We start from the raw sequence: 25,798 nt of genomic DNA on the forward strand, positions 1-25,798 counted from the left end.
CGCACAGTTCCATGTATGACCGGCCCGCTCACACGCCCCCTCACCCTCACCCCACCCCCTGCACTACTACTCCCTTGTCTTTCCACAGCCACTAAAGTTGCTTTTGCTCACCCCCCTCGGAGATGTAACTCAAGCATGAGGAAGCCGTCTGGCAATGTTTGGATATCGGCAAAAAATAGCCTTTTACTTAAAGGTTACTGGCCGAGGTTTATTGAGTTACATGTTCATCAGTGATGGGAGGCAGAGGAGTTGAGCCTTGAGAGAGCTTCGTTAATGTGTTGGTTTGTATTTCACATTTTGATGTAACCGTGATGGGGAGTAGCAGGAAGTGATCAATGAGACAGTGGATAAAATGGTACTTTTTTTCTTTTTCTTTTTTCCCCCCTAAATTTAACGACCAAGGAAAATCTTATCTTAGCTGTAAAACACATGTAAAATTATTTTGAAATGCAGTTTGGAGAAAAAGAGAAAGAAATCCCAGTTGCGGCTGGGATCATTAAATATTTTTTGAAGATAAAATGCTTAAGTGAGTGGATTTAGATTTATATTAGATATGGAAATTTTGGATTTATAGGTGGCTGTAATCTATATAAAATAAAAAAAAAATAAAAAAATCTAATTGCATTTTAAACAGTCTTGTTAAAATGCTATTAAATGATAAATTCTTACTGTGTCAAGATCAATTTGGAAAATCTTAATTTATGAAGTATAGTTTTTTTTCCCCCCATTTGATAACAACTCCCTTTGTAGGGTAGAAAAATAGTGCTTTCATAGTCGTCTAGTATTTTTGTTGAAACCGTAGGTCGCCAGCGGTCTACTTTACCGCCGTCTTTTCTTCCTAAAGAAATGTTGGACTCCTTTTAAAGTAATTTTTCTGGGTTACACTAGAGGTTATAGTATATGGTTTCAACTTCTGTAAGAGTTGTGATCTGTTCTAATGAGAAAAAGAAAATGCAGCACCACAATGCTTTGTGTCACCCGCTGAGGCTGAGAGATAGACACAGGATTAAAAAAAAAGAAAGAAAGAAGGGGGAAAAACAATTTCTGGACATTTCTAGGAGATAAATTTAATTTCTTTGCTATTTGGAGGTCTTCTTTGAAAATGCAATTGTAATGAACACATTCAAAACTGGAGAATAGATTTACCCTCAGCTTCAAATAAGTCTGCGTTATCGGACTCTGTCATTCGCTCCTTCCCATTTTCGAGCTGCTAATTGATGTTTTTGATGTTGGCGAGAAAATTGAAGAAAATGTCATGTGTGAACCGGCGCGGAAGTTAATAAGATTGACTTCGTTGACTGAATTCACAATGAGCGAAAGAGAGGCGTGTAATGGGGACTGCTGCGAATTCGCCCGTCCATCTGCCGAGGGATGAAATCGACACCGAAGCGCGAATGGGCCCGTAGAGGTCGATATAGAGGGATTGAGCGTTTGGAATGCCCCATCCTTCTAAAAAAAAAAAAAAAAAAAAAAGAAAATGTTTTTCTTCCCCTCCTCCTTAGGAGTTTTGTTTTGGTTTTGTTTTCCTACTGTTTGGAGAGCATAAGCATCTGTTTTTCCAGAGGGCTCCTGCCCCGGCCTGAGTCCAGCTTTTTTCCTGTGGAATCGTCTCCCAGGGCTGCCCCTTCCCTGGCTCCAAACAATACTAATTCTTAATGGTGTTTTGAGTCTGAAAAGCCGCAGAGCTTTATAGAGGTTAGATTAAGATGTGGCTAAAAGATGCACCAATATCAGTTAGGGTCATTGCATATGCTTGGCCAATGTGTAGCAGAGCCTGAACTTAAATCCCCTTAAATAAAAGGATAGAAACACCACCGGGGTCGCGCCATCTTGAGCCATTTATCGAGCGCTGGCTTAAAGCCAGGCATGTATGGGTTATTTCTCAAATTCTTTTTATTTCTCCTTAAATTAAATTATTAGTCCAAATATGCCATTGTTTAAGCAGTTCATCACTCATTGAAAGTATTTATGTATCATTTTACAATTAATGTTAGGTATAATGTTTTTGCCAGTTTTTAATTGGGGTACGGATTAGCCGAGTTTGGTTCAGCGCTTCTGATTATTTTTCCCGGCATAAAGGGAACCAAGCTAAATCCCTAATATGTTCAGTACCCCTAAGCGCTCTTCTTTTTGAAGACGCCAAGCAAAAAAAAAAAAAAGTGCCCTCTGCTAGCGTTCGGCCCTCCGAGAATCGTGGTTAAGGGACATTATTCTCAGAATAGGCAATTAATTCCGCTGGCAACGATCGGTTCGAGCTTCTTCCCCCACCGCCCCTCCAGATGCCCTCCTCTCCACCCTCCACTCGCCATTTGAAATGCTAACACAATGAAATATTTTTCTATTGGTCCGTGTCCCTCGGCTAAGCCACCGCCGCGGGCAAAGAATTTCATCGACTGATGAGACCACAGGCATGCCCGATAAAAAGGTTAACTGTACGTGACATGCACTCCAAGTAGCCCGCGCTACCTTGAACTCTCAAGTTCTGTAACTTTTATTTGACTTTTTATTGTTAGCGGGTCCGCGCTTGTTTGGCCGCCGAAGCAGTTTTTTTGTAGCTGCGTCGCTGCGAACTGAGGATACGGAAGGTCCCCCCCCCCTTTTCATTTTTTAAAGAAAAACACGGCTTTCTCATTTTCGAGTGAGCTTTTGCTGCAATAGCTTTTTTTTTTTTTTTTTTTACGAGGAGTTTTAATTGTAGGCTGATTATATGGCTGCTTATTTTTTTTTTCTTTTCTATAAAAAGAAAGCTTTAATCAAACTCGTTATCTATTGTAAGAATTTTTTATGTAATATAGTGTTTCATATATGAGTAAAAATACATCTCATTAAAGTGTCTTTGACTTAAAGAGATAAAATGATACTTTATTTGTGTATTTAATGATAATAAACATAAATGGTTACTATTATTCCACTACTAAAGCCTTACTTGGCCAGACATTTTCTAACCTTTGTATTGGATTTTGCGGTTGCTGGGCTTTGCAGTGTGAGAATAAAGAACAATCCAAGATGGCACATTTCTTCCACCTTCAGGAGAAGGCAAGGTAGACTGCTAGAGAGTGGGAGGAGGATTCTAGGCTGTTTTCAAATTGTTAGTAAAAGATATATGGGCACAGAATAGGTATGGCTGCTGCAATACCCCCAACCCCATCTTTCATGCACATAAACACTAATGCAAGCACGCACACATACATGGGAGTTCTGTGCGAGGACTGAGGCAGGTGGCTCCCCATGGCTGCAGCTTCATGACAACATGCCATTAGAAATAGCAGGCCTGTTGATCAATCCTGCCGACATGACAGCTTCGCCGCGAGGCCTGGCTCTTTGAGTGCCGACGCCGCGGCAGCTCCCTCTCCCGTTTCTCCCCACTAATTGGTGAAGGTTTCTCTTATATATGCTTTTGGCACAGGGCTTTTTTTTTTTTCCCCTCCACCTCCTCCTCCTGCTTTTCTTCTTTTTCTCCTACTCTCTGTTTTTGCTTTTTTATTTTTTTGCTTTAGTTTTTTCCCCATCCATCCATCCATCCATCAATCCATCCCTACCAGCTTCCATCCAGTTTTATAGATTTCTCCTTTCCTCATTCCACACTACGATACAAAAATATAAATGCATGCAAAGTATGTGTATAAAATATGCTTTTTGTGTGTGTGTGTGTGTGTGTGTGGCTTTTCATGTTAATGTTGTCACAGTGGAAGTGATAACTTTGGGTGAGATATTGGAAGTGGGTTGAGTAAAGGTAATGCGTGTGCCGCGGGCGCTGTTCATTCTGTATTTTTTGCGGGACTTTTGGAGCTGGAATTTGACATTGACTCTAGGCAATATGCATCAGCGTGAGGTGCACAATGGGGATCAAGTATGGAGAAAAAAAAAAAAAAAGAAGTTAAATCTTTGTCAGGTGAATTGAAGGGGAAACCAGGCCTTTGATACGTCCGCACTTTCAATCGTAAGATTTAGGTAATTTTGGCAATGATGCTAAGAATACTACATCCATAATTAAGTGACAATGTGCCATTTACAGAGAATTTCTCTTTTTCCTATCCTCTTTTCTTTTTTCCCCCTTTGTATTGCAGAAGCAGCTGTGTATAGCAGAATCCATATTTGTGTTTATCACCTAATCCCTTTCATTCTCATCAAACAGAATTAAGTTGCAAAACGTCAAAACAATTGTCAGGAAACGTCTGTGTGTTGCTTGCTGACTCGTCATGGCGCACAGGGCTGCGTTCTAATTCCATTTCTCCGCCACATCACTCTTCAACACCACCCACTCCGAATCACTCCCAACTAAATAAATGAGGGGGGAGATAAGCACACATTAAATGTTTAACTGTCTCGCATTTGTCATCTGTTTTACCCCTCTTAATTAAACAGATGCAGCTTAGCCCCGGCACTCCAAGTGCAGACGTACTCGCACACAAACACGCCGCCTTTGAGCACTGGAGCCTGAGCGCAAACACTGTCCTGCCGATGATTAATTTAGCTGTTAATATTTATTTTGCTTAGTCCTGCTATGTTAGCAGCTCAGTGGAGGGCAAAGCTGGGTCCCTGCTGCTCTGCTATATGCATCTTTTTTGCCTTTTTCTTTCTCTTTTTTTTTCCTCTCTTTCTTTATATGTTGGTTGTATAAAGATTTAGATTGTGGAGAACAGAAGTATTCTGTGGGCCAGTTGTGTTTTGTGTCTGCGTCCGTGTGTTGTAGTGATACAGTGCACGTTGAAAAAATTAACTACTACCTCCACCCAGTGGCACAAACTAAAAAATATAATAATAAAAAAAAAAAAAAAAAAAAAAGGCAGGTGTGATTGGCAGCACACAGTATTTAATGTAGTAGGAAGACTTGCCTTAAGCGAAGAGGGGGATGTATTCATCACACAATAGTGCTGCTATCTCCCTCTCTGCATTGTCTCTCTCAACGCCGACCTTATTACATGCCGTATTTGGCATGAAGAAACCCCTTCTTATCGGCTCTGAATTTTAATGCCGGCGTGCTTAGATGGCCGTCTTATTCTAGTAGTTGTTTTGACATCATATTGCATTTTTCTGTGCATGTGTTGGTTTATTATTTCCTAGTGCATCAGAAAAGGAAGAGGTCTGTGTGCACCACCGAACACTGCCATGCTCTCGATTTGCTAACTATTCTGTGAAACGTGCCACAATTGAACACTGCCTGGCACCGGCTCTTTGCTGGTTTTTTAGGGTATCGGCAGATGAGGAAAAAGGGAAAGAGGAGAGCTCCAGCCTGGGCCCGGGGTGAGTGGGAGAAGAGAACAGAGCAGAATTGGGGGGTTCCTCTGATGCTCCCTCTCCAGATCCGAGGAGAGGAGCGGGGATCAAAGTGGCTTGTTTTATGTGGCTGGTGCAAGACTTTGAAGTCCCAGAGTCACCTACAGCACTCACTTCATCAAGTTCACTAGTGTCTTAATAGCAGATCAATAAATTTCAAAGTCGCAGAGTTAATTTGATACTAGCGCTGATGTGATCACGCTGGGCCGCAGAGCTGCCTAATCTGCTCGCTCTCGTCTCCCTCTTCCCTTCTCTCCTCCTCACCTAGATTGGAGCTGTTTTAGGCTCTCAACTTAAATTAAGTCGCAGCGTTTGCTGCTTTTATTCATAGTCGGCTTTGTGGGCACACTTAATCAGCATCGGGGCTTGTGTCACAACAATTAAAAGATCATTTATATTAAATTAAAATTTAATTTACAGCTTTCCTTTTAGTCATTTTAATCTGATTATTATAAATTTTATTACCGCATTTTTCACTATAAAGGCAATTATTAGGTACATAATTCAAGATAATCTGACAATTAAGTATTTTTCCCAACTCAAAATAAATATGAAAACATGAATTGTAAAGAAATGTTAAGCTTTGCTCCAATATTTGACGTCTATAATTTTGTGCTGCTGAAATATCCTGTCGTCTTAATTTGAGATCCTCCGAGTTAAAATATTGAAAATTAATATATGAAGTGCGTAAGAACAATTTGTGGACACATTTTAAAAAAAAAAGTCTCCGTTTAGAGTTTTGAGTGACCAGAAAGCAGAAAAGAAAAGCCGATGGCTTTCGGAGAATCGGGAGAAAGGAGCGCTTTCTTCAGCGCGCTTTTCATTTTGGAATAAAGCGGCACCATCTGTATTTGGTGCCGTGATACCAGCAAGTCGGCGCATTCGGATCGGCACCCAGAGAACAAAAGCCCAATTTAGTATGTTCATCTAAGGGTTGCTAATGGTATTAGAGAGCCGGCAGGGTGGTCGGCAGGGGCCCGGCACTGCAAGGTGAGCCCGCAGCTTGACCCCCACACTCACACCAGTTCACTGAGCTGTTAGCATTAGTGCCCCTCATCTGCTTTTCCCCCCCCTTTTTTTCTTCAACTTATTTAAAAGCATATTCTTCTTTAGAGGAGCACAGACATAAGTACGTTTTTGGTAATTCTGAATAATATTTTGGCCATTTCCAGTCAGTGAGCGGAGAAGAGCAATCGGATCATTTTAGAAAAGGGGCTGATGCTGCATGAAGGCTCGACACGGCATTCTTCCGAATTTATGATATGTAAGCAAATAAAGATGTGTTTAGTTGTGAAAATCATGCAGAGGGTGCTGTAATTTTCTGTGGAAAAAATAGGTGAAGAAGATGATCTGCTTAATTTTTCAAGACAGATGCAGGTAGGGATGCTTTTTTTCTCTCCACTAAAATTTGATTAAACTATTCCGGAAATAACCTTCAACACAGAAATTAAGCTGACATCTTTATTTAGATGATAATTAAAATTATTCCAGGTGGCGTATTTGACGATGGTTTGGAAAATTGTGCAGAGAGCCGTAATGGACAGAACGGTAGTCCCCGGACTGAAGCGGTTTCTGTGGAGAGGGCTCCTGGATGGAGCTGACGCGCTGCGGCGGGTGGTGCTGATGCAGGCTGCCTGTGTGGTCCACAGCAGTCAGTTCTCCGCCGGGCTCTGCCGAGAGCGCCGGAGGTCCAGGCTTTTTAATGAATGTTTCATGTTAAATTTAGCGCCAGCGATGTTCACAGTGCACCGCTCATATGTCTTATTCTTTTATTCATCTCTGTATTCCAAGAAAGGTGAATAAAGGAAATCCAGATCTTACAGGGAACAAGAACAAGAAATCTATTGTATTTAATAAAAAAAAAAATAAAAAAAGTATGTTGAAATGATTTCCCGTCTATAAAATTAGTAGTAATTTTATCATTTCAACCCTTTTAAAAATGATTAAAATTTCGTCAAAACGTCTCTATATTCCTCTCCCCTTTTTTTTTCTTGAGGTTCCTGCTGTTCATGCACCATGAAATCTTGCTTCATTAAACGTGTATTAATCTTGTCTCGTCTCATGGGAGGTACCTTAAGATGATGTTGTGTCTTTTTCTTTAAATTGTTGGAGGAAAAAAAAAATCTTCCAGATTTGGTCCCTGTCAGTCAGAAATAATTGTGTGCTTAATCTTGTCCCTGATGGATGACTTGGAGTTCAGCAATGGGCCAGCTCCAATGACAAATACAATATTAATATTCATTAACTGCTTTGACAATGCTAATTTTGATGCAGTAGTAAAGGGCCTTCCAAAGTTAGCGGCCAAAGCATCAGAGCTGAGCAAGGTGGCAAGATAATTTGTGCTGCTTTACTGAGCTGAAGGCTTTTTAAAGTCTTAAGCAGGGGGAAAAAAAGGCTAGGTACCACAAACAAAATAAAAGAGAAAGGGAAAAAGTTCAGACGCATTGGAAACCAGGACTGTGGAAGTAATACGATCAAGAGACGGCTACAAAAATTTGACACCTCCAATGCTGCATCTTTGAGCAAATTTCTTTCTTTCTTTCTTTTTTTTTTTATTTTAACAAAACTTACTACAAAAAGGAGCATAACATGGTAAGTCAGCACATTCTCATTTTTTTTCTTTTTTGTTTAATCTTTTTGATCTCTTCAATTATCGCCATTTGAAGATCAATAGTAATTTTTTTCTGCTGTGGTTAAAAGGCTCACAGCGGTGGTATAGTGGATGGTCGGATCACGGCTTTAAGAGTGGGCTTTCTCTCTTCAAGCCATCAGTTGGACGGGTTGAATTTTTCTATTGCCAGCTCTTTTCGAAAACTACCCACAGCTTGTACCCATTTATTTGTGTTTTAGGTATTGTTTCAACTGCTGTTGTTCCCTTGTTGCGTGGCAGGTTTGACTTTCGGAGTTGGGGCTCCTTTTCCCCTCAGTTGTCTTAAGAGAGTTCAGGCAGTAGGAGAGTTGGAGAAGCAAAAAAGCTGCACTACGATGACAGACTCTTTTAGCGATAAATGTCTGGTTTTTTGTCTTTTGTGTGGCCGTTTTTTCCGGCGGTTATTACACAAAAAATTAGGGCTACCGACGGACAGAATTGGGGGCAACTTGGCTTCATCGCCACACACCCTTTGCCCGGGATCGGAACGCTTTCTCTTGCCTTTTTTCCGTGACACTTCTTCCACTCAGCGTTTGTGTTTTTGATTTTGTATTTAATTTAGTGTGACTAGCGGTGAATGGAGCGTGGCTAATTTTGGGGATTAATGACATGACGAGAGACACCCCGCTGCTTGAGTTTAGCCAAGTTAAGGCAACTCCTATAGACAGCACTCCACTACCTTTATGTCTGCCAAGCCGCTGAATGAAAGCCCTTCTTTCTCTCACTCTTTTTGTTGTTCTTTCAACTTATCAAAGAAAGAGAGATGGACACAAAAGAGCTTATTAGGGGGGATATGAAGATGGGCGAGGGGGAAAGAGGGAGTCCCGGTCAGACGCGGAGAAGAGCAGCGCAGCCTGAGTGAGCGTTTGAATGCGTGAGTTGGCTGAGAGTGAACAGTCAGCTCCGGCCGCCTGCTTGAGGTCCTCCTCTCCACTCTGGGACTTGAGGAGCCGCCGTCCTGAGTTGTTCCATCATTCCACGGCTCTTGCCCGGTCCTCCGGTTGCTGTCTTATCGGCTTAACCCATCGGGCTTTAGCGAGGGGCTTGCCGTAGATGAGGTGCTGCCCCCCAGTGGATTAGTGGCAGACATGGTGGTGGGAGTCTGCTTGGAGTCTGTGCACTACTACGAGTGCCAGCATGCTTGTTTTAACCAGGAACCGAGCAGCATCCCAAATACAGCTCTTTTAAATGGTAAGACTTTTCAACATTTTAATCATAGCTGTGTTTAATTTTCTGCCGCTTGTTGGACTTTTAATGGAATGTTTTCATTGAATTTATTCAGATGTATTTTTCTGGGCTCCGTTTGGCAATTTATAACACTTATGTTGCTAAGTGACACATTGACAATTTGGATAATGAAAGGCACTGTTTGATTGCTTTGTCCTGACAGCCTGACAGCACTGCATTATTCTAAGACATCAAACTAAATATGATTGTTTTTATTGTGTGGAAACACACAGTTATATAAAATCTTGCCAATAATGCCATTACTTCCACTGAATCAATTTAAAATATTTGTTTTTATTTTTTAGATTTAAGTAAATTTATCTTTTTTCACATCCGCTTCAGGTAATGTTAATAAATAAGGGTAGATATTAATGTGTTTTTTTTTTTTAAATCATTTTTGTTTATTTTCTGCTTGAAAGTTTTTAGGATTTGAATTTTTAATCAAATATAATTTTTATAACAATATTAATTTGTCTGTAGCTTTGAAGGCTTTGAAGTTTTGCGTAATTAGTTCTGCCTCTTTTCTACTTTTAGTTTGATTGCTGGGATTTATTGCAGAAAACAATGGATTAGTAAAGGTCATAGGTTGTCTCGTTTCCTTGTGTTGGAAAACTTTTTCTTCCTGTTTCTTTTTTCTTTCCGTGCACACTTTTGGGTCTCATGCGAATGCTTTTGACAGTGAAGTGGGATAGGCTGTCTTTTTTTGTTTTTCTTTCTTTCTCTCTCTTTTTCTTCTAAATAACTCCCTTTCTCCCGTGTTGCGGCGTGGACACCATTGTGACTGAGTGATTGTGAGCTGTCCATCACTTGCTGGCGACCTGGCAGTTTACTTAAGCAAGTGCACGTGGGACAAAAGGAGATGGCAGGAGTGTGGCAGGGCGGCTGAATGGAGGGAGGGCAGACAATTAGCCACCGCCTTGTCGGAGCTCTTTTACTTGTCAAGCTGGAACCCCGGCGCTATTGTCCAAGTTGTGTAAAGAACATTCTCGGGGCTTTGTTTTGGCTTTAAGGGCCTCAGGACTGCCTGCTGCAGGCCAAAGGAAGAGCAGGAACCTAACAGAGACAGAGATGCTGGACGAGAACAGAAGTAATGGAAAACAAGCAGCGCGTCAGAGAAACGCTTTTTGTTGTTTTTGCTGCCAACTTTTTAAACGCCTTAATGTGCTAAGCTTCTGCTTTCTCTTTTAGGTAGTTGCACATGCCTAAAATATTTATAAGCTGCAGTTTCTAAAAGTCTGCTGTATACATTTTTCTGTACATTTTTTTTCTCACTATGATCAGTTTGGTTATATTAAAATATATATTAAATGCTTCTCTGCTTAAACAGTAATAATTTATTCAATCCACATTTAATTTGTTACGGTCATTTGTCAGATTCAGGCCTTTAGAGGTTATAATTAACAAACGACACTAATTAATTATATAATGCAAATATCAAAATTATTCTAAATTAAACAATTAATTTGGTGATTTATTTTTTTTCTTTTTTGTGAGATATAAAAAATTCAAAGTAATATATGTATAAAAAAATCTAATTTTGTGGAAACATTAAAATCTCTTTTTAAGCATTTTTATGTTTCCTTAAGAATAAATAATCAGCGTGGCAACAAATAATTTTATCTCTGTCACCTTTGAAGGAAAAAAAATACTCTCTTTAAAAAAAATATAGGAGCAAAGTGGAATTTTCTTAAAGTCAAACTAGAAGGAATGTTTGAAAGAAATTCCCTTTTTAATGCACCTCTGTATGCGCTGAATTTCTTCACGCTTACTAGAAGAAAAAAAAGAAAAGAAATGTCTTGGAAGCTTGTCATTCGATTTAACCATTTTGGGGAATAATGGCTGTGAAGGTGAAATAGTTGTGGGGAAAGGAGAATGGGGCGAGGACGGGGTGTGAGGAAGGGCTCGAGGCCTTGTTCACATGAACCTTGAATGGAGTCGAGCGAGGTTTTGGGGGGGGGGGGGTGAGTGTGTAAAAAGACAAATTGTTCTCCATCCTAAGGTATTGTTTGGGAAAAAGGAGAGTGGGCAGAAAAAAAAAAAACACCTCAAATTTAAAGAGAAAAAAAAATTTCATTGAAGAGTGCCACGTCCGTGTCAGAGAGTAGACTTTTTCTGCTCGGGTTTTACCCCTCCCCTGTGGAAAGTGGGCCTGAAGAGGGGACTGTCAGCATCACACAGATGAAGTGACTGTTGGCCACACTTTCCCGAGCCTGCCCTCCCTTTGTGGATGTTGTTGTCTTGCTCCTTTTCTTTTTTTTTTTTCTCCCTTCCATCTCTCACTCTCCTGCTCTCTCCTCTTTGTCTGTGTCTCTCGCTTTGCTCGCGTTACCTTGTAGCCAAAGCTTTTCAAGCTGCCAGTTCGTCTCTGGGCATCCTGCAGGCTCCGCAGAGCCCACACACATACACACAGAGACATACTCCTAAGAAACGCATACACAGACCCAACGTACAGCAGGGATTTGGGTAATGACTGATTTTTGTGTGTGTGTGTGTGTGTGTGTGTGTGTGTGTGTGTGCGTGAGTGTTTTCTCAGAGTATTGCTTGTGGAAAGACTGCTCAGTGCTGAAAAGCTGTTCAGAGTTATTCTTCTTTCTCTCTGTCCACACTCTGGCTCTCACTTCTTGCACTTCTTGTCGCCGCCATCAAAACTTTCACTGAGGAAGAAGAGGAGACTGCTGGCTGCTGAGAGCAAGGGCTTCATGGTTACAGGGAAAGATTTGGAGGATTTTTTTTTTTTCTTTAGTGGGTGGGTGGGGAGAAGTGTGCTGACTATGCTTGTGTATATATTTTTTGGGGATATCAAGGCCTCACACCCCAAGCCCGCTTCACACACACTGTAGTATCAAAACCAAGGGGAAACAACCGTCGCCTGGCAGCAGGACCGTAGAGGGCAACGACTGTAAACACACACATGTGCACACGCCACACATGCCCAGCAACACACGTGCACAAAGTGGAGGAAAGAGCCAAGAAACAAACAGACAAAGGAGGAGAAGAGGAGTAAAGAAGCGGCCGAGAGCAGTAAAAGGGCTTCTCCCCGGCGTAGACGCGGAGAAGGAAGAGCTGGGGGGGAGCCCAGGTGGAAAAAGCAGGAGGAGAAGGGGGTGGGGGTGGGACAGAGGGGGTCATGTACCCCCGGGATGGAGCTCCAGCCGGGCCGGAGGAGACGGGAGCCAAGGCAGGAGTCCTAGGCCCCGGGCTCTCTCTCCTCCAGCAGGTGGGCTGCTGGCACCTCAATCTAGGCAGCTGGGTGAGTAACGCAGCTCCGCTCCCCTGCTTCTTCACTTTCTGTGCTTTATCTTGCAACTGAAGGCTTTTAGAAGCAATTTGACAGGTTCTCATCGCGATGAGGAGAATTTCACCTGAAGGATAGGTGGTCATCTGATCTGTAATTTTGCAGAAACAAAATGATAACACGCCGAAACCTGTGTCTGTGTGCACAGATTTGATCATAAATGTACTAGTTTGCCATAAGTGCACAATTAAACTGAACAGTCATAAATCCCCCCCCATCAAAAATAAACATCACAAACCGTGTATTTAAAGTAATCAAAAGGTAGATTTGCTGAGACATGATCCTCTCAAGAGGAATATTATTTACTTGACAAAACATTATTTGATCAATCTCATGCCTTAACCATGAAATGTAAAGTAAGATTTCAATAACCTCACAGATTAACATATCCCTTTGTTAATGTTGCCACCCAATTCAGATTCTTAATTGCTTGGCTTTCAACTGAAATTCTGAGGGGCTGATTGCATTTCAAAAGGCAGAATTCAGTCTGGCTCTTAACACTGTGATGCAATATCACCTCTTAGAGAAGCCCCCTTCAACTCAGGTATGGGAGTTCAAGAGCCTGTTTACCCTGAAAAGAAGTTTAAAAAGAAAAAAAAAGCTTTAACACACGTGCGTGTCTAAGAGGCGATTTGTCTTCACAGAATACAACAGTTCTGCCGAATACCACTTCATATTCAAGCTATTTGTGCGCAGTTTTATTTATCTGTGACATATCAGAACATGTCCTTTCTGCAATTCTATTTGATGTGCCGACTATCAAAGATGGGAAGTGAAAATAAATGGTGACGAACGACTTGAGTGCTAGCGAAGAGAGCAGGAGAAAGGGGAGCAAAGGCTCTGGCCCACATAATATTTTTGTTCAGTGCTCTGATCAAGCAGTCGTCCTGTCACTACAGCAAAGTGAATAGATTAACTTTTAAATATACTGTGGTCTCTCTCTCTTGCCCTCAGAGACGCGTCTTCTGCGCAAGAGAAAACTGATCAACACCTCCATATCTGCTTTTTAAACCCCCCCCCCCCCCCCCCTCTTCTGTAATTCCCAGGTCCTTAATATTGTGGAATTAGTTTTTTCCCCCTTTTTCTTTTTGCTTCTCATTATTAACAAAAAAAAAAAAAAAGATTTCATGTGAAATCTAGCAGGACTTTAATTAGCATGGTGCGTTGGAAGGTTATAGCTCAGATAATCTTTCATTTGTCCGAGTTTTTCCATCTTCCGTCGCTTTTAGTGTCTGAGTATCCCTTTAGATCGTCTGCTTGAATCTGTGGATGGATTTGAGTGAGTGTTTGCAGGGGTTGTGTGTATTTGTTTGTGCGTTTGTAGTTATGAAGCGGCGTTAAGTTGGAGATGAAGATCTTTAGCCTGGAGGAGCACTGTTTACCTCCCAGAGGATAACAGCAATTGTGTGTAAACAGATTTCAACAGGACAACACCGAATGATGCCAGATGATGAATAAGATTGGTGTTGTTTTTGTTGTGCTTAAATCAAATTGTACTGACACACACACACACACACACACATATGGATTGACTGGTCTATGATGCTGTCCCAAGCTCTCCTGATAAGGCTGATGTGCATGTATGTGTGTGTATGTGTGTTTTTTTTTCCTTTTTTTGCTGGATGTGGGCCACTTGCACTTTTTGGGAGAGGCAGGCCTCTGGCAGCTTTTTCTGCTTGCTTTGGAATTTGAAGGACCCCCCCCAATCCATCACGGCGCTGTCATCCCCACATCTCTCTCCTCTCTTCCCAGCCTCACTACAGCTCATTAGCGCCCCGCAAGCTGTTGTGACAACTCATCATATCATGACATAAAGCAGGGAGACAGGGGCTCCGGCCCCCTGCCCAGCCACCCACTGGGCCCACAAGGTCGCCACCTTCACATTTGGGGCTCAAATTGGCCCTGCGAGGTGCCACCAGGCGGAAATGCAAGGCCAACAGCTTTTTCCTGTCTGGCCTCCACCCCTGCGTCTCCCTCCCTTTGTCTTACTCTGTCCTGCTGTCACTTTTTTTCCACTGCTTGCCTTCTCCAGTACCCTCTCACCCCCCAGAGGCCTGACTTGAAGCAGCTCATTCATTTGTCCACTTCCAAAGAGCTCTTTTCTTACGCCGGTGGAGCAGCATTAGGTCTTCTGCTACCACAGGAAATAATTTCCACTTCTGCTCGGACTCATCAAGGTGTGAAACTTAAGGCGTGTGTTCGCCATCACTGGCTGATCAATGGACAGGAAGTTTAGACAAGCGCCACTGTGAATAATCACGCCGACTACATAGATTTTATTGAAGCACATAGGCCTCTTTTCTCATTGGCCTTGAAGCTGGAAGAGGAAAAATAGAGTAGAATAAATAAAGCCAAGCCAATATCAATAACATAACCAGAGGCAATGCTGTAGCTAAAGTGCTGTGTGGATCTCGCTACGTTGGCCTTTCTCAGCAACAGGCGCCGTATGAGTCCAGGATGTGAAAAGAGTAAATGTGTTCATTGATGTTCATACAAGAGGGTACCCTTAAATTTTTCTTAAGGGGCTTTTGAAGGCAATATCTATTTCTGAGGCTCAAAACTCCAGTCATCATGACTACAGAGCAATATGTCTGTCTTCTACTATATTAGTTTGTTGTAAGGACAGAGGTGGTGGGAAGGATGCAAGTCGGCGGGGGTGTAGGGGCAGGAAGTGGTTGTTTTTTTTTTCGTTTTTTTTTTTTCCCCTGGCTTTTGTGGAGCTGAGAGAGTAAAGCCTCCCACGTTGTTTGCTTTTGTTTCTCTGTGCTCGGTGTGTTGTGTGCGGCCGCAGCCTGCCAGACGACTGGTCCTGGGCTTCCATTGTACCACACCGACCTCCCAGGGCAGATGCTGGGCCTCCTTTCCTGGAAGGACCACCAGGGGATGCCTTGACGTCAGCTGGAGATGCGGTGGATGTAGCTTTGTGTGATGATGTTTACCCAGCATGCAGAATGCGTATATGTGCTGATTGAAGGCATCAGATACACGCCGATAAGTACATTTAAGAGGGCTATCACTTTGTGTGTGTTTGATGGCACCAAAGATTTCTTCATTAAAAAAAAAAACCCCACAGGGCCGTAATTTTTTTTATTTTTGGTTACAATGTCTCCTCTATAAGGTTGCTTTAACTTAAAGCGACAGTCAGTGCAGCATTTTTCTGCTTGCATCACTCTGGTCTTTTCAGGAACAAAAAAAAAAAAAAAAAGAGCACACTCTTATACCACAACTGACAATGATGTAAATCGTCTGGCCTCTGGCTTCTCGCTCAGTCCCTCACATACACACACACAGCCTCTCTAACACCCTCTGTCTAAATGTGGACTCAGTGGATGGGCATTTTGAACTGTCCTCTCAATGGCTGCGGTCCCTGCACAAAAGAACTCATTTAAATGGCCACTAAAGCTTTTCAGCGCAGAGAGATGAAGAATTGACAACATTCTTTCACATCATTACCCGAGGGAGGAGCGGGGAGTGGTGACAGAGGAGGTTAGGAGGTGAGAGAATGGGGACAGGGGGGCCACAAGGATGTGGAGACTCAGGCCATCTTCTAGCATGGAGCTAAACTTTCAGCTGCATTTAGCAGCCGACGTAACCTCAATGTTTTTTCTTCCTTCAGATCAGATCCGGATCTCAAACGAGTGTCTTGGTTTCTGGCTTTTTTTTTTTTTTTTTTTTTTAAACAAATCCCATTCCACCTACCGCCACCCCCCCTCCACCACTGACACACAAACATGCACACACACACACCCCTTCTGTCCCAAGCCCGCTCTCTCCCCTTCCTAGCCTTTTCAGCTCAGGGCTGTGAATGAGTCCCAGGAGTCTCTCTGCCTCCCTGGAGTTCTGCTGGGGTTCATTAATCTTTCATTGGGACCATGGCAATAGGGAATGCTCCCCACCTCCACCCCTTCCTTCTCTTCCATCCACACTCTCAGCACACACACCCTCCTCCTCCCCACCACCACCACCACTGCCACTAAAGAACAGAAGTCTAGATGGCCTCGCTTGTACAAGCCATCCACATAGACAGCTTTAACTACCCAGTGAAAACTTAGTGCTTGTTCTCACAAGGACTTGATATCAACTTCAGCCTCAGTCAGCCTGGACAAATGATTAGTTTGCAGCATTAAGCTCTGCACACACTTTTTTTTGCCAGCCATGGGCCCACAACTTTGCATTTGTATTGTCAATGAGCATCGGGCAACTGTGCATCTTGTGCATGTAGCCCCCCTGCCAACATCTAGCCCCATTAATGTTTTTCAAAGTCTTTTGGAAATGTGCCACAGTGGAGCTTCCTTTCTTTCTTGCATGGGTTAAAGTCGCTAATGAGGGTATGTGGCCTATGAGAGGAGACTGAACATACACACACACACACACACACACACACACACACACACACACACACAAAAGCAGCTTGGTGTCTTACTCTTCCCCCTGAACATATCATCCATGTTATGATAAGCCTGATTAGTGCTGCTTCTTTGACTGCTGAGGGCAGGATAAGGATGTGTGGGTAAAGAGGCAAGAGCAGCCTTTGCCACCAGCCTAATCTACAGCAGAGCTCTAATCTGGTTATCTTGTGTTTGGGGAGTGTGTGTGTGTGTGTGTGTGTGTGTGTGTGTATTAGTCTCTGTCCCAGGCTGGTCTGATGAGAGGGGCTGAGCTGCTGTTAACACAGGGGCCCACGGCAGCACACCACTAAAGCTCCACTGTAATCTTTGGGTAATTGAAAAAAAGGGGGTCTGCACCACTTAGGAGCACAAAGAGAAGATTACATAGCTAAAACTAATTTGGCAAAAATGCAGAAATGGATTTTCAGCCCCACCTCTTCTCTCTCCTAACCCTTTTATTACAATATACCCATACCCTCCATGAACTGGGCCCTGGGGGAAAAGATGAGGGGAAAGGGGGGGAGGGGGTGGGGGGTGTAGAGCCGAGCAGAAAACCAACTGGAGCTGCTAATGGCTGTAGATTTACACATGCTGCCTTGATTTCGTGGTCTACAGATGATCGATTACCTCACTGCAGTGGTGGTTAGAATGCGTCTCATCACACATCAAACTTAAATGCGAATTGGCAGCCCCGCAAACCTCTGAGATTGTGTTACTGGATTCCACGGTGACACCACAGAAGTGTTTTTAATTACAAACCATGCTATTTTCACTGCGGTTTGGCGGTTTGGCGCCTTCAGCGTACCCAGAACTTGATAGCTCTTCTTTCAAGAACTTTCAGACCAAGCTGTAACTCTTTCACAGGCGCCTGCAATCCCAAAGCTAAATATTAACACTATTGCTTTCCTCTTTTTTTTCCCCCTCCTCCTACCTTTCTATGTATCCTCCTTCTTTCTATCAGTCGAATAAGGTTCCAGTGGTACAGCACCCCCACCATGTGCACCCTCTCACGCCTCTGATCACCTACAGCAATGAGCACTTCACACCAGGGAACCCCCCACCTCACCTACAGACAGATGTGGATCCCAAAACAGGTAAAGTCCAGTTTTTCCATCCTGTCCATTCCCAGAAAGCAGAATGTGATCTGATGTAAACCTGCACAAAGCTTCTCTAGATCCCAGCGCTGTGTGTATAACTTGTAATGTGTTTAAAAGAAACTACAAATCAGAAAGTAAAACAAAACACGAAAGCCGCTTTCCTCAAACGAGGCAAATCGGATCTTAGACTTTCTGCAAAGCCTGCTGTGTAAATGTTGCTTATCATATCAGTATTGATACAGAATGCTTCCATGTGTTTGTTACTCTGTGAATTTAATCTTAATATTTAAGCAAATTAAAGTACAGGCAGTATTGAAATACAATCTTTCATGATTCCTTTCTTGTTGATTTCATAAACATAACAGCACTGTTCACAAGTGTTTGTGATGGTTAAACTAGGATAAGGTCAACTCAAGTGCTTCTTTGTTGACAGCTGAAGTCCCTTGTTTGTTTCCGACTGATTCAGCTATCGCGTTTTTTTTTTTTTTAACATGTTTTTAGTTTTTAGTGGAAACCAGCTGTTTATTCGAGAACATGAACTTGAGCCGTGGCTCATAAACTTCTCGTAAATCCTGGAATTTAGCAAAAACAACCTCAAACTCCCGTGACCGCAAATCCAATTGCCAATTCAGAGTACAAGTTGGCCACTGTAGTTGCACTTCCTCACATTTATTCCACTGAGGACAGCAAACCCAGAAGCCCTCCAGGACGTTTCTTTTGGAATTTTTGGAATTATGTCTTCAGCTTTGCGCTCGGTTCTCTTTTAAAATGGGAAACCGAACGAAGCGTCTTCCGCAAGTTTTATTGATCAACTTTGCACCTGTTAGAGCCCGTTGATCCCACAGATTCAGCCTCCAAGTTTTAACCAATCATCTGTCTCCCACAAACATTTAGCGCACATTTTCACGTAATTTCATTCATTTCCAGGAGCATCTTGACCCACCAGATAATTTTGTTAACTGTCATTCAGCCCATTCTTTCAGGTTAATGTATTTTTAGTGCAGTGAATAATTTCCCATCTTTTCTGTGGTCTCTAGTGGGTACAGCCAGTGTTTTAGGTAATAATGTTCCCTTATTATGATGGCCTTTACAAAGGGGAAATAATGTGCCAGCTGCTGTTTAATGTAGTGCTTAATGGGGCTGCTTAATTTGGCACAGTGTTTAATTAATTAATGAGTTATATTAGGTCTTGAGCACTACACGGCAATGGGATAATGTTCCCCATGTTGGCTTTCCTTTTTATTGGAACTTGCCTACCTTTTTTTCTTTTCTTTTTTCCAGAATGTCGTACAAAGGAAAGATTAGATTTCCATCCACCCACACTCAAACATCACATGGCTCATCAGTAACAGAATTCCTCTGAAGAGTCAGGTGCTGTTTTAGCTGCAGTTTTAGGCGCAAACATCAACACCTGCCAAGTTTTCATTTATGAAAATTCATCTGGCTTCAGCGCAGACAAGTTGGAGCTGGCCAAAATACCTACAACAGCTGTGTATTAAAGAAAAAAAAAAAAGCTGCGCACACACACATACACAGACACAAACACACAAACATCAGCCAAATAAGTCTCCCAGTTTCAGGTCTACTGACTGCACCTCCCTCCCTGATGCGCTTGTACACAAGTCTTAGTGTTCCTGGTTTGAAGGTGTTCATGAGTTATTTTTACACGCGGGTGTGTTCAGGACCTTTTCAAACATCCACTTAGGGCTGCTTGTTGGTGCAGCTTCTTTGCCTTTCAGTAGGTAAATACAATCCTGTCGGTGCTGTGATTGCTTGGTGTGCTGGACTTAAATTGGACATCTTTGTTGCTGTTTGTTAGTTGCGAATAACAGAAAATTCGCTCACTTTTTTTTTTTTTTGTTGTTGCATGTCAGGATCATTTTGATGAAAGGAGACCAATGACTCCCATTGGTAAACTAGTCAATCATTAATCTCAGTCAGAAGTAGAATATCTATATGTTGACTTAGTTTGTTACTGCTGAATATTTCTGCAATGGATTCATTCGTGTAAATAATAGGAAGTGAAATCCAGGATAAATCAGCAGACAGACTCTCTAGCGTTTCCATATTGGCATCTCTCTGATCACAGAGAAGGCTTTTAATTATCTTTCTGTGTTTTGTTAACTTCTAAAACTCAGTCTTTTCTTTTTTTTTTTTTATCATTAATCCCGTGATTCACCAGACAAATATGACAAGAATCGTGTTTCCTCCTCACCTGTCTTTCCTTTTCCAACACATTGTGCTGCTGTGCTGCCTCAAAGCCCTTTGATCAGCAAGTGTGATTTAGCACTCTGTACATGCAAGCAACAAGCCCTCTTCCTCCTCCTCTACCTCCCATCTGCACTCCTGTGATGTTTGTTCCATTCAGATGTGAAACTCAACAAAGCATGAATCTGGCACTGACAAAGATTTTGGTTGTCTCTCTGCCCTTGTCTTGTCTGTCCACCTCCTCTCTGCTCCTGTCATCCTTTCTTCTTCCACAGGAATTCCGAGGCCTCCGCATCCTCCGGATATATCTCCTTATTACCCACTGTCACCTGGCACTGTCGGCCAGATCCCCCATCCGCTGGGATGGTTAGTACCACAGTAAGCATCTCCTTTTTTTTAATTATTACTCTTTCTTCTGTCTTCTCTTCTAATGATGTAATGAGATTGAGGCATGTGATGTATTTGCACAACAGTAACAAGATGTTGGGAACAGTTTTGGAAACTACTCAATTGATACTCTAAATTCCAAACCCAAGTCCGGCACATTGGTGCTCCTTTACAAACCTAAACCTGCAAGTTTGTGGCAAATACCATTTTACATGTCTGCGTACGGTTCAATTAGAGTAATGAACTGTGATTGCCTGTATTTTACCCACAATTCCTCATAGAGGCTTTCCCCTGGTAACTCTTGTCAACACTTGTTAATATGACAAAAGGCTACAAATTAAGCTCTGTTAATTTAATGTTTTCTCACCGCGATCTAAATACCGAGAGAGGCCCTGAGCGCAGTCATGGCGCCCTTTGATTCGCTGCACTTTATTTTGGTATAAATTTACATTCATTATTGTTTGTCTTTGGATGTGTAGACCTCAATTAGTGTGATGGCTCCATTAAAGGGACCCGCGCTTCGTCTTTAATTATCACAACAAAACACCTAGTTCCAGCTTGGGGAGGAACAGGGCCCCACTCCGTCGACACCGAGTGAAGGGTTATGAAATTTAATTAGCCATTGCTATCAAGATTTGTGGCATTCAAATTGTTCAGAGTTTTCCTCCCTTTGATCTGCGCTCTGCAATCCCCTAGATTTTTGTCCTGATCAAATGAGAATAAAGAGGCCCACGGTGGGGAAGAAGTGAGACAGAGGGCTTTAGCCTCTCTTCTTCCATCAAGCCCGTTCCTTTACCTTTTTCCTCTTTCTTCTTTTCTTCCTAGGCAAGGTCAACCTGTTTATCCAATCACAACAGGGGGTTTTAGACACCCTTACCCAACTGCGCTCACTGTCAATGCATCTATGTCAAGGTGAGTTAAATGCATACACACTCGACACCCTCGCGCGCTCGTTCGGTGTGTGTTTGTGTTAGGTGCATGAGCAGCAAGCGTGCGTGCACAGACGGTGAGCAGAAAACTTCTCCCTCAAGGAGAGCTCACGCTCCCATCTCTGTGTTCAAAAGACTAATTCTCCTGTGTGGGACTCCAGCTAGCATGCTCAAATATTAATTATATTTATCATTTTCTAATGAGGCCCCTGAAGAACATTTACCCCAACTGCATGTCAGGCAGATCTGAAATGAGCCGGGGCATGTCCTTGCTGTGAGTTTGAGCAGCCAGACAGATAAACAAACAGCAACACTTAGATGATATAAGCTGAGGCCCCGACACTTGGCGGGTGCTTTGGTCCAGTACATTAGGCTCCGGTTCAAGTGCTGCCATGGACATTAGTGGACTCATAGGGGGGCGGGGAGGTTACGTGTATTTGTTGCCATCTTGTACACGTGTGTGTGTGTGTTTGTCAGTTGCTGTTTTACTGCTTATTGTTCCCATGAGGAGCGCTTGTCCTCTGTATTGTGTGGAAAGCAAACATAATTAATTTTAGATGCCTTAAAAGCCCATGATTTGTGGTTCTGGGTGAACCTAAAAGGCAACAGCGCACAAAAAAAAAACCCTCCCCACCTCCCAAAAACCAACAGCCTCCCACTCAATCCACTCCCACTGCTCCTCCCTCCTCCTCCCTCTACATGCCCCTGCAGCAAGGGGACTCTGGACGGGGCTGGTGTGGAGTCGAGGGATGAAGCCAGGCTTTAGTTTAATTACAGCCTGATTGGAAAAGTAGCTCCTGAGGGCGACTTGTTTGGACTTCTGTGACAATGATGGATCATGTAGATGCAGGGAGGCTGTAGTTGCAAAGGAAGGAAGAGGAGAAGGAGGGTGGGCATTTTAAGTGCAGTCCAGAGAACGAGGGAACCCTTCGGAGACGGTTCAAGATGTTTTTCGCATCACTTTCTTCAGATTTCCTCCTTGCAGCCCACTCTCGGGTGCAGATGGTCTGTCCAGACGTTGGCATCTGGCAACAGTACCCAGCCAACCTGGGCTTTAAGTGACTGCTAATTTGGTCCCTTAATGACAGCCTCTACAATGTCATCATCTTATTTCCAGTGCAGCTAATTGAATATACTGGCTAGGGTGTGCAGGGACTGGCCATGGGGAAGAGCTAATGCCCTGTGATGAGGCCCCTAATTGAATTAGTATAACTGAATAGATGGAGAGCTCTGGGAGTTCTCTGGAGAAATAGGAGGGTTTAGCACATTGCCCCACCCTTCAACAACTCCATAAAAGTATATAGGAAAATGTAAACAGCTGGCAAAATGCTGTAACAGTTTGTCTAATTGTGTCAGCATAAAAGGAGACTCCATTCGTACGTAGCTGTCAGTTAGTTGTATTCGTCCAAAGAATAGGCCGGCCGGCAGGCCGTGACGGCTCAGACAATCTGCGGCGAGCAGGTCGACCGGAGGAAATCGCTGAGAGAAAAAAAGACGTGCTGGCCTTGTAGAGAGTCGGGTCTTTACAGGAAAGCCCTGCTTCATGTCAGTCCCCGGTGCTGAAACCAAATTAAGATGCAGGGAATGAATCTGCAACCTCGTAAGTCCTGCGATGACCACCTTACCACCTCGTCCTGCTTAAAAAAAACCACGTTCTTCTGGGATGGAAGAGAAGAAGAGCCAAGGAGAGCGGAGATATCCACTGGAGCAAATGAGAGACATTATTTTGATAATGGGGTTGGAGCTCGGTGCAAGTCCCCCACATTGTGTATGTGCGCGTGAATGTATGTAGGACAGGTGGGTGGATGCGAGGCCCCCTTTGCCCCTTATGCTTAAGCCTGCCCTTTGATATGTTCCCCCATCATCCCACTCCCTCTCTTTTCCTGGGGAACGGGAGAAGCGCAGCGGCCAGATCATTATACATTAAACAGGCACGGGGGCTACTGCTTCGCACCGGCAATTAAATGGCGCTGGCTGACACTGTTCTTGCTGCGCCAATGACCCCCCCCCCTCGTACTTCTCCACCCCGCCAGCCATTCTTACCTTTCAGATTGAGACGTAGAAGCCCCAGGGTGGGGAGATTGGTGGGGTCTCCACCGCTTCTCCCGCTCTACATTGCTTAAATTGGTCCAAGCCGCCGCTTGCTGCTGATGAGCCCGACGATCACGACGATGCCCCCGCGCTTCAAAGGGATGGCCGTCATGTTTAAACCATAACCTGGGCCATGCAATGGCAGCAGGATGAGGGGAGGGATGGCGAGGAGGAATTGAAGGAGCATGGAGGTGATGAGGGGACAAGGAGTGGAGAAGGAGAAGAAGAGGAGGAGGGGGAAAAAAATAGATCTTGGAACAGAGGAAATTTTAACAAGTGTGCACACACAGAGAGAGAGACAGAGAGAGAGAGAGAGAGAGCGAGAGAGGGAGGGAAGGAGTATGAACAGAGAGAGAGGAAATGGACCGAGTGAAGAAAACGCAGCCTTAATGATGGGCGATATGCAGCCACCGCTGCCGAGCTCCCCATCAACAGATGACATGGCACAAACACCAATGTGTCAGTGATGAAGGGAGAAGAAGGGAAAGGAGAAAAAGAGGGAAAGAGTTTGAGGGGGGAGCACTGGCACTCCCCTGAGATGGCCTCCAACAGAAACTAGTTGTTCCTGGCGAGTTTATCCTCATCATTATATTCTGGCTTGGAGCCATGCAGCCAGACACAGCCGGATAATGAGCTGCTTTTTAAAAAAAAAAAAAAAAAAAAAAAAAAAATTATTCCTTCTTCTTTTTCTTTCTCCTTCATCCTTTTCTCTTAAATTTGTGCATGGTCACGTGGAAGCATGCTTTAAGCATACACATGCCCATATGCATACAAATAATTAGTGTCAGATGCTCGTAGACACACACACACACACACACACACACACACACACACACAAAGGACAGCATGGCCTCATGGCTGCTCTGGCCGGTGAAATGATTTCTTAAATAAGAGATTCAGGCCTTGATATGTGGAACAGTTGGAGATGACGACAGGATGATAGGAATGTGGAGGGCTGGGGATAAAAATGGCAGTGATGCTGACTGTGCTGAATCTGCAGAATATAGCAGGAGGAAGCGAATGGAAAACCCAAAATCTGGAGTCATACTAGACTCTGATAGGACGGTTTCATCTGCTTAGCAGTATTCCACGATAAGACATAATAATTTAAACTTCCAAAATCTGTCATTTTCAGATCATGTTAAATTGGAAATGACTAAAAATGATGCAACTGTGAGGTGTTTTTGTTTGTCTTCTATGCAAACAATCGCCTCTTTTTAAATATCACAGATGCTGATGATAAAATGAACCATTTAAGCTGCTGATAAGATAAACTACAAAGAGAAAACCCTCAAGGCAGCGTGTTTTATTGAGCCAATGTTAAACATTACTTCACTTTAGTTACATTCAGTCGCTTTGAATGGTCGTGATGCATTTTTTGTTCACCTCAGAGATTGTGATTGAAGAAATTTCAAATATGTACATGGCTCAAGGGTTTAGTTTGTTTTGTGGGATTTCTTGTAAATGATTGCATTTTATCACCACCACACAATCTAATGCTTTTTATGTTTTGCTGCAAGTTTACTGACTGCTGGCGAAGTTTGAAGTGATGTATTTGTGTGAAGCATCTAATCATTCAGGCTGGATTCTGTGCTCATTTTAAAGTCTGACATCTGATCCAGTGACTATCACGGGACCTGTTCACGTTTCTGTGCACGTCTTTTTTGCGGCTCAGTTCCATTTCCGCGAGAGATGACAAAACGCCATGCACTTAACATGTCATAAAATGAGAACGGAATTCAGCTTTAGCTGTAAAGTTTATGTGTGTGCTCCATCTTCTCATTTCACCTGTGTCCATTCTGACGATTTACACAGTCTTCTGTCCTCTAGGTTCCCCCCACACATGGTGCCCCCTCACCACAGTTTGCACACCACGGGCATCCCTCACCCAGCCATCGTCACACCCAACGTCAAGCAGGAATCCTCCCACAGTGACATCAGCTCTCTCAACAGCTCGTGAGTAAACTGCCCAAAGCCCAGAATGAGTGTTTTTCCGTCCTACAGGCCCACAACGCTCACCTTAACTCCCTCTACCCCGCCACAGGAAACAGACAGACGCTAAAAAGGAAGAGGAGAAAAAGAAGCAGGTCCATATAAAGAAGCCTCTGAACGCCTTCATGCTGTACATGAAGGAAATGCGGGCCAAGGTGGTGGCTGAGTGCACACTGAAGGAGAGTGCAGCCATCAACCAGATCCTGGGGCGGAGAGTAAGTGCAGCTAAACACTGACGTGGAGATTTGTACAAATCT

At 43.3% G+C, this 25,798-nt stretch overlaps 1 protein-coding gene across 13 annotated transcripts in view; it reads left to right on the forward strand.

Annotated features, from left to right (window-relative positions):
• tcf7l2 (transcription factor 7 like 2) overlaps positions 1–25,798 on the forward strand; it is an 86,251-nt gene that overhangs the window by 52,231 nt on the left and 8,222 nt on the right. For 8 of the 13 annotated variants that reach the window (XM_079261309.1, XM_079261314.1, XM_079261316.1 and 5 more), the window contains 5 exons: positions 17,799–17,931; positions 20,418–20,520; positions 21,355–21,441; positions 25,365–25,505; positions 25,594–25,756. In XM_079261309.1, coding sequence (XP_079117435.1) covers positions 17,799–17,931; positions 20,418–20,520; positions 21,355–21,441; positions 25,365–25,505; positions 25,594–25,756 — 627 coding nt within the window. The remainder of the gene's footprint in view (positions 1–17,798; positions 17,932–20,417; positions 20,521–21,354; positions 21,442–25,364; positions 25,506–25,593; positions 25,757–25,798) is intronic. The other 5 variants (XM_079261315.1, XM_079261319.1, XM_079261320.1 and 2 more) reach the window with 1 other exon arrangement.

Source organism: Telmatherina bonti (assembly GCF_933228915.1).
Source record: "Telmatherina bonti genome assembly, chromosome: 21".
NCBI classification, from domain to species: domain Eukaryota; kingdom Metazoa; phylum Chordata; class Actinopteri; order Atheriniformes; family Telmatherinidae; genus Telmatherina; species Telmatherina bonti.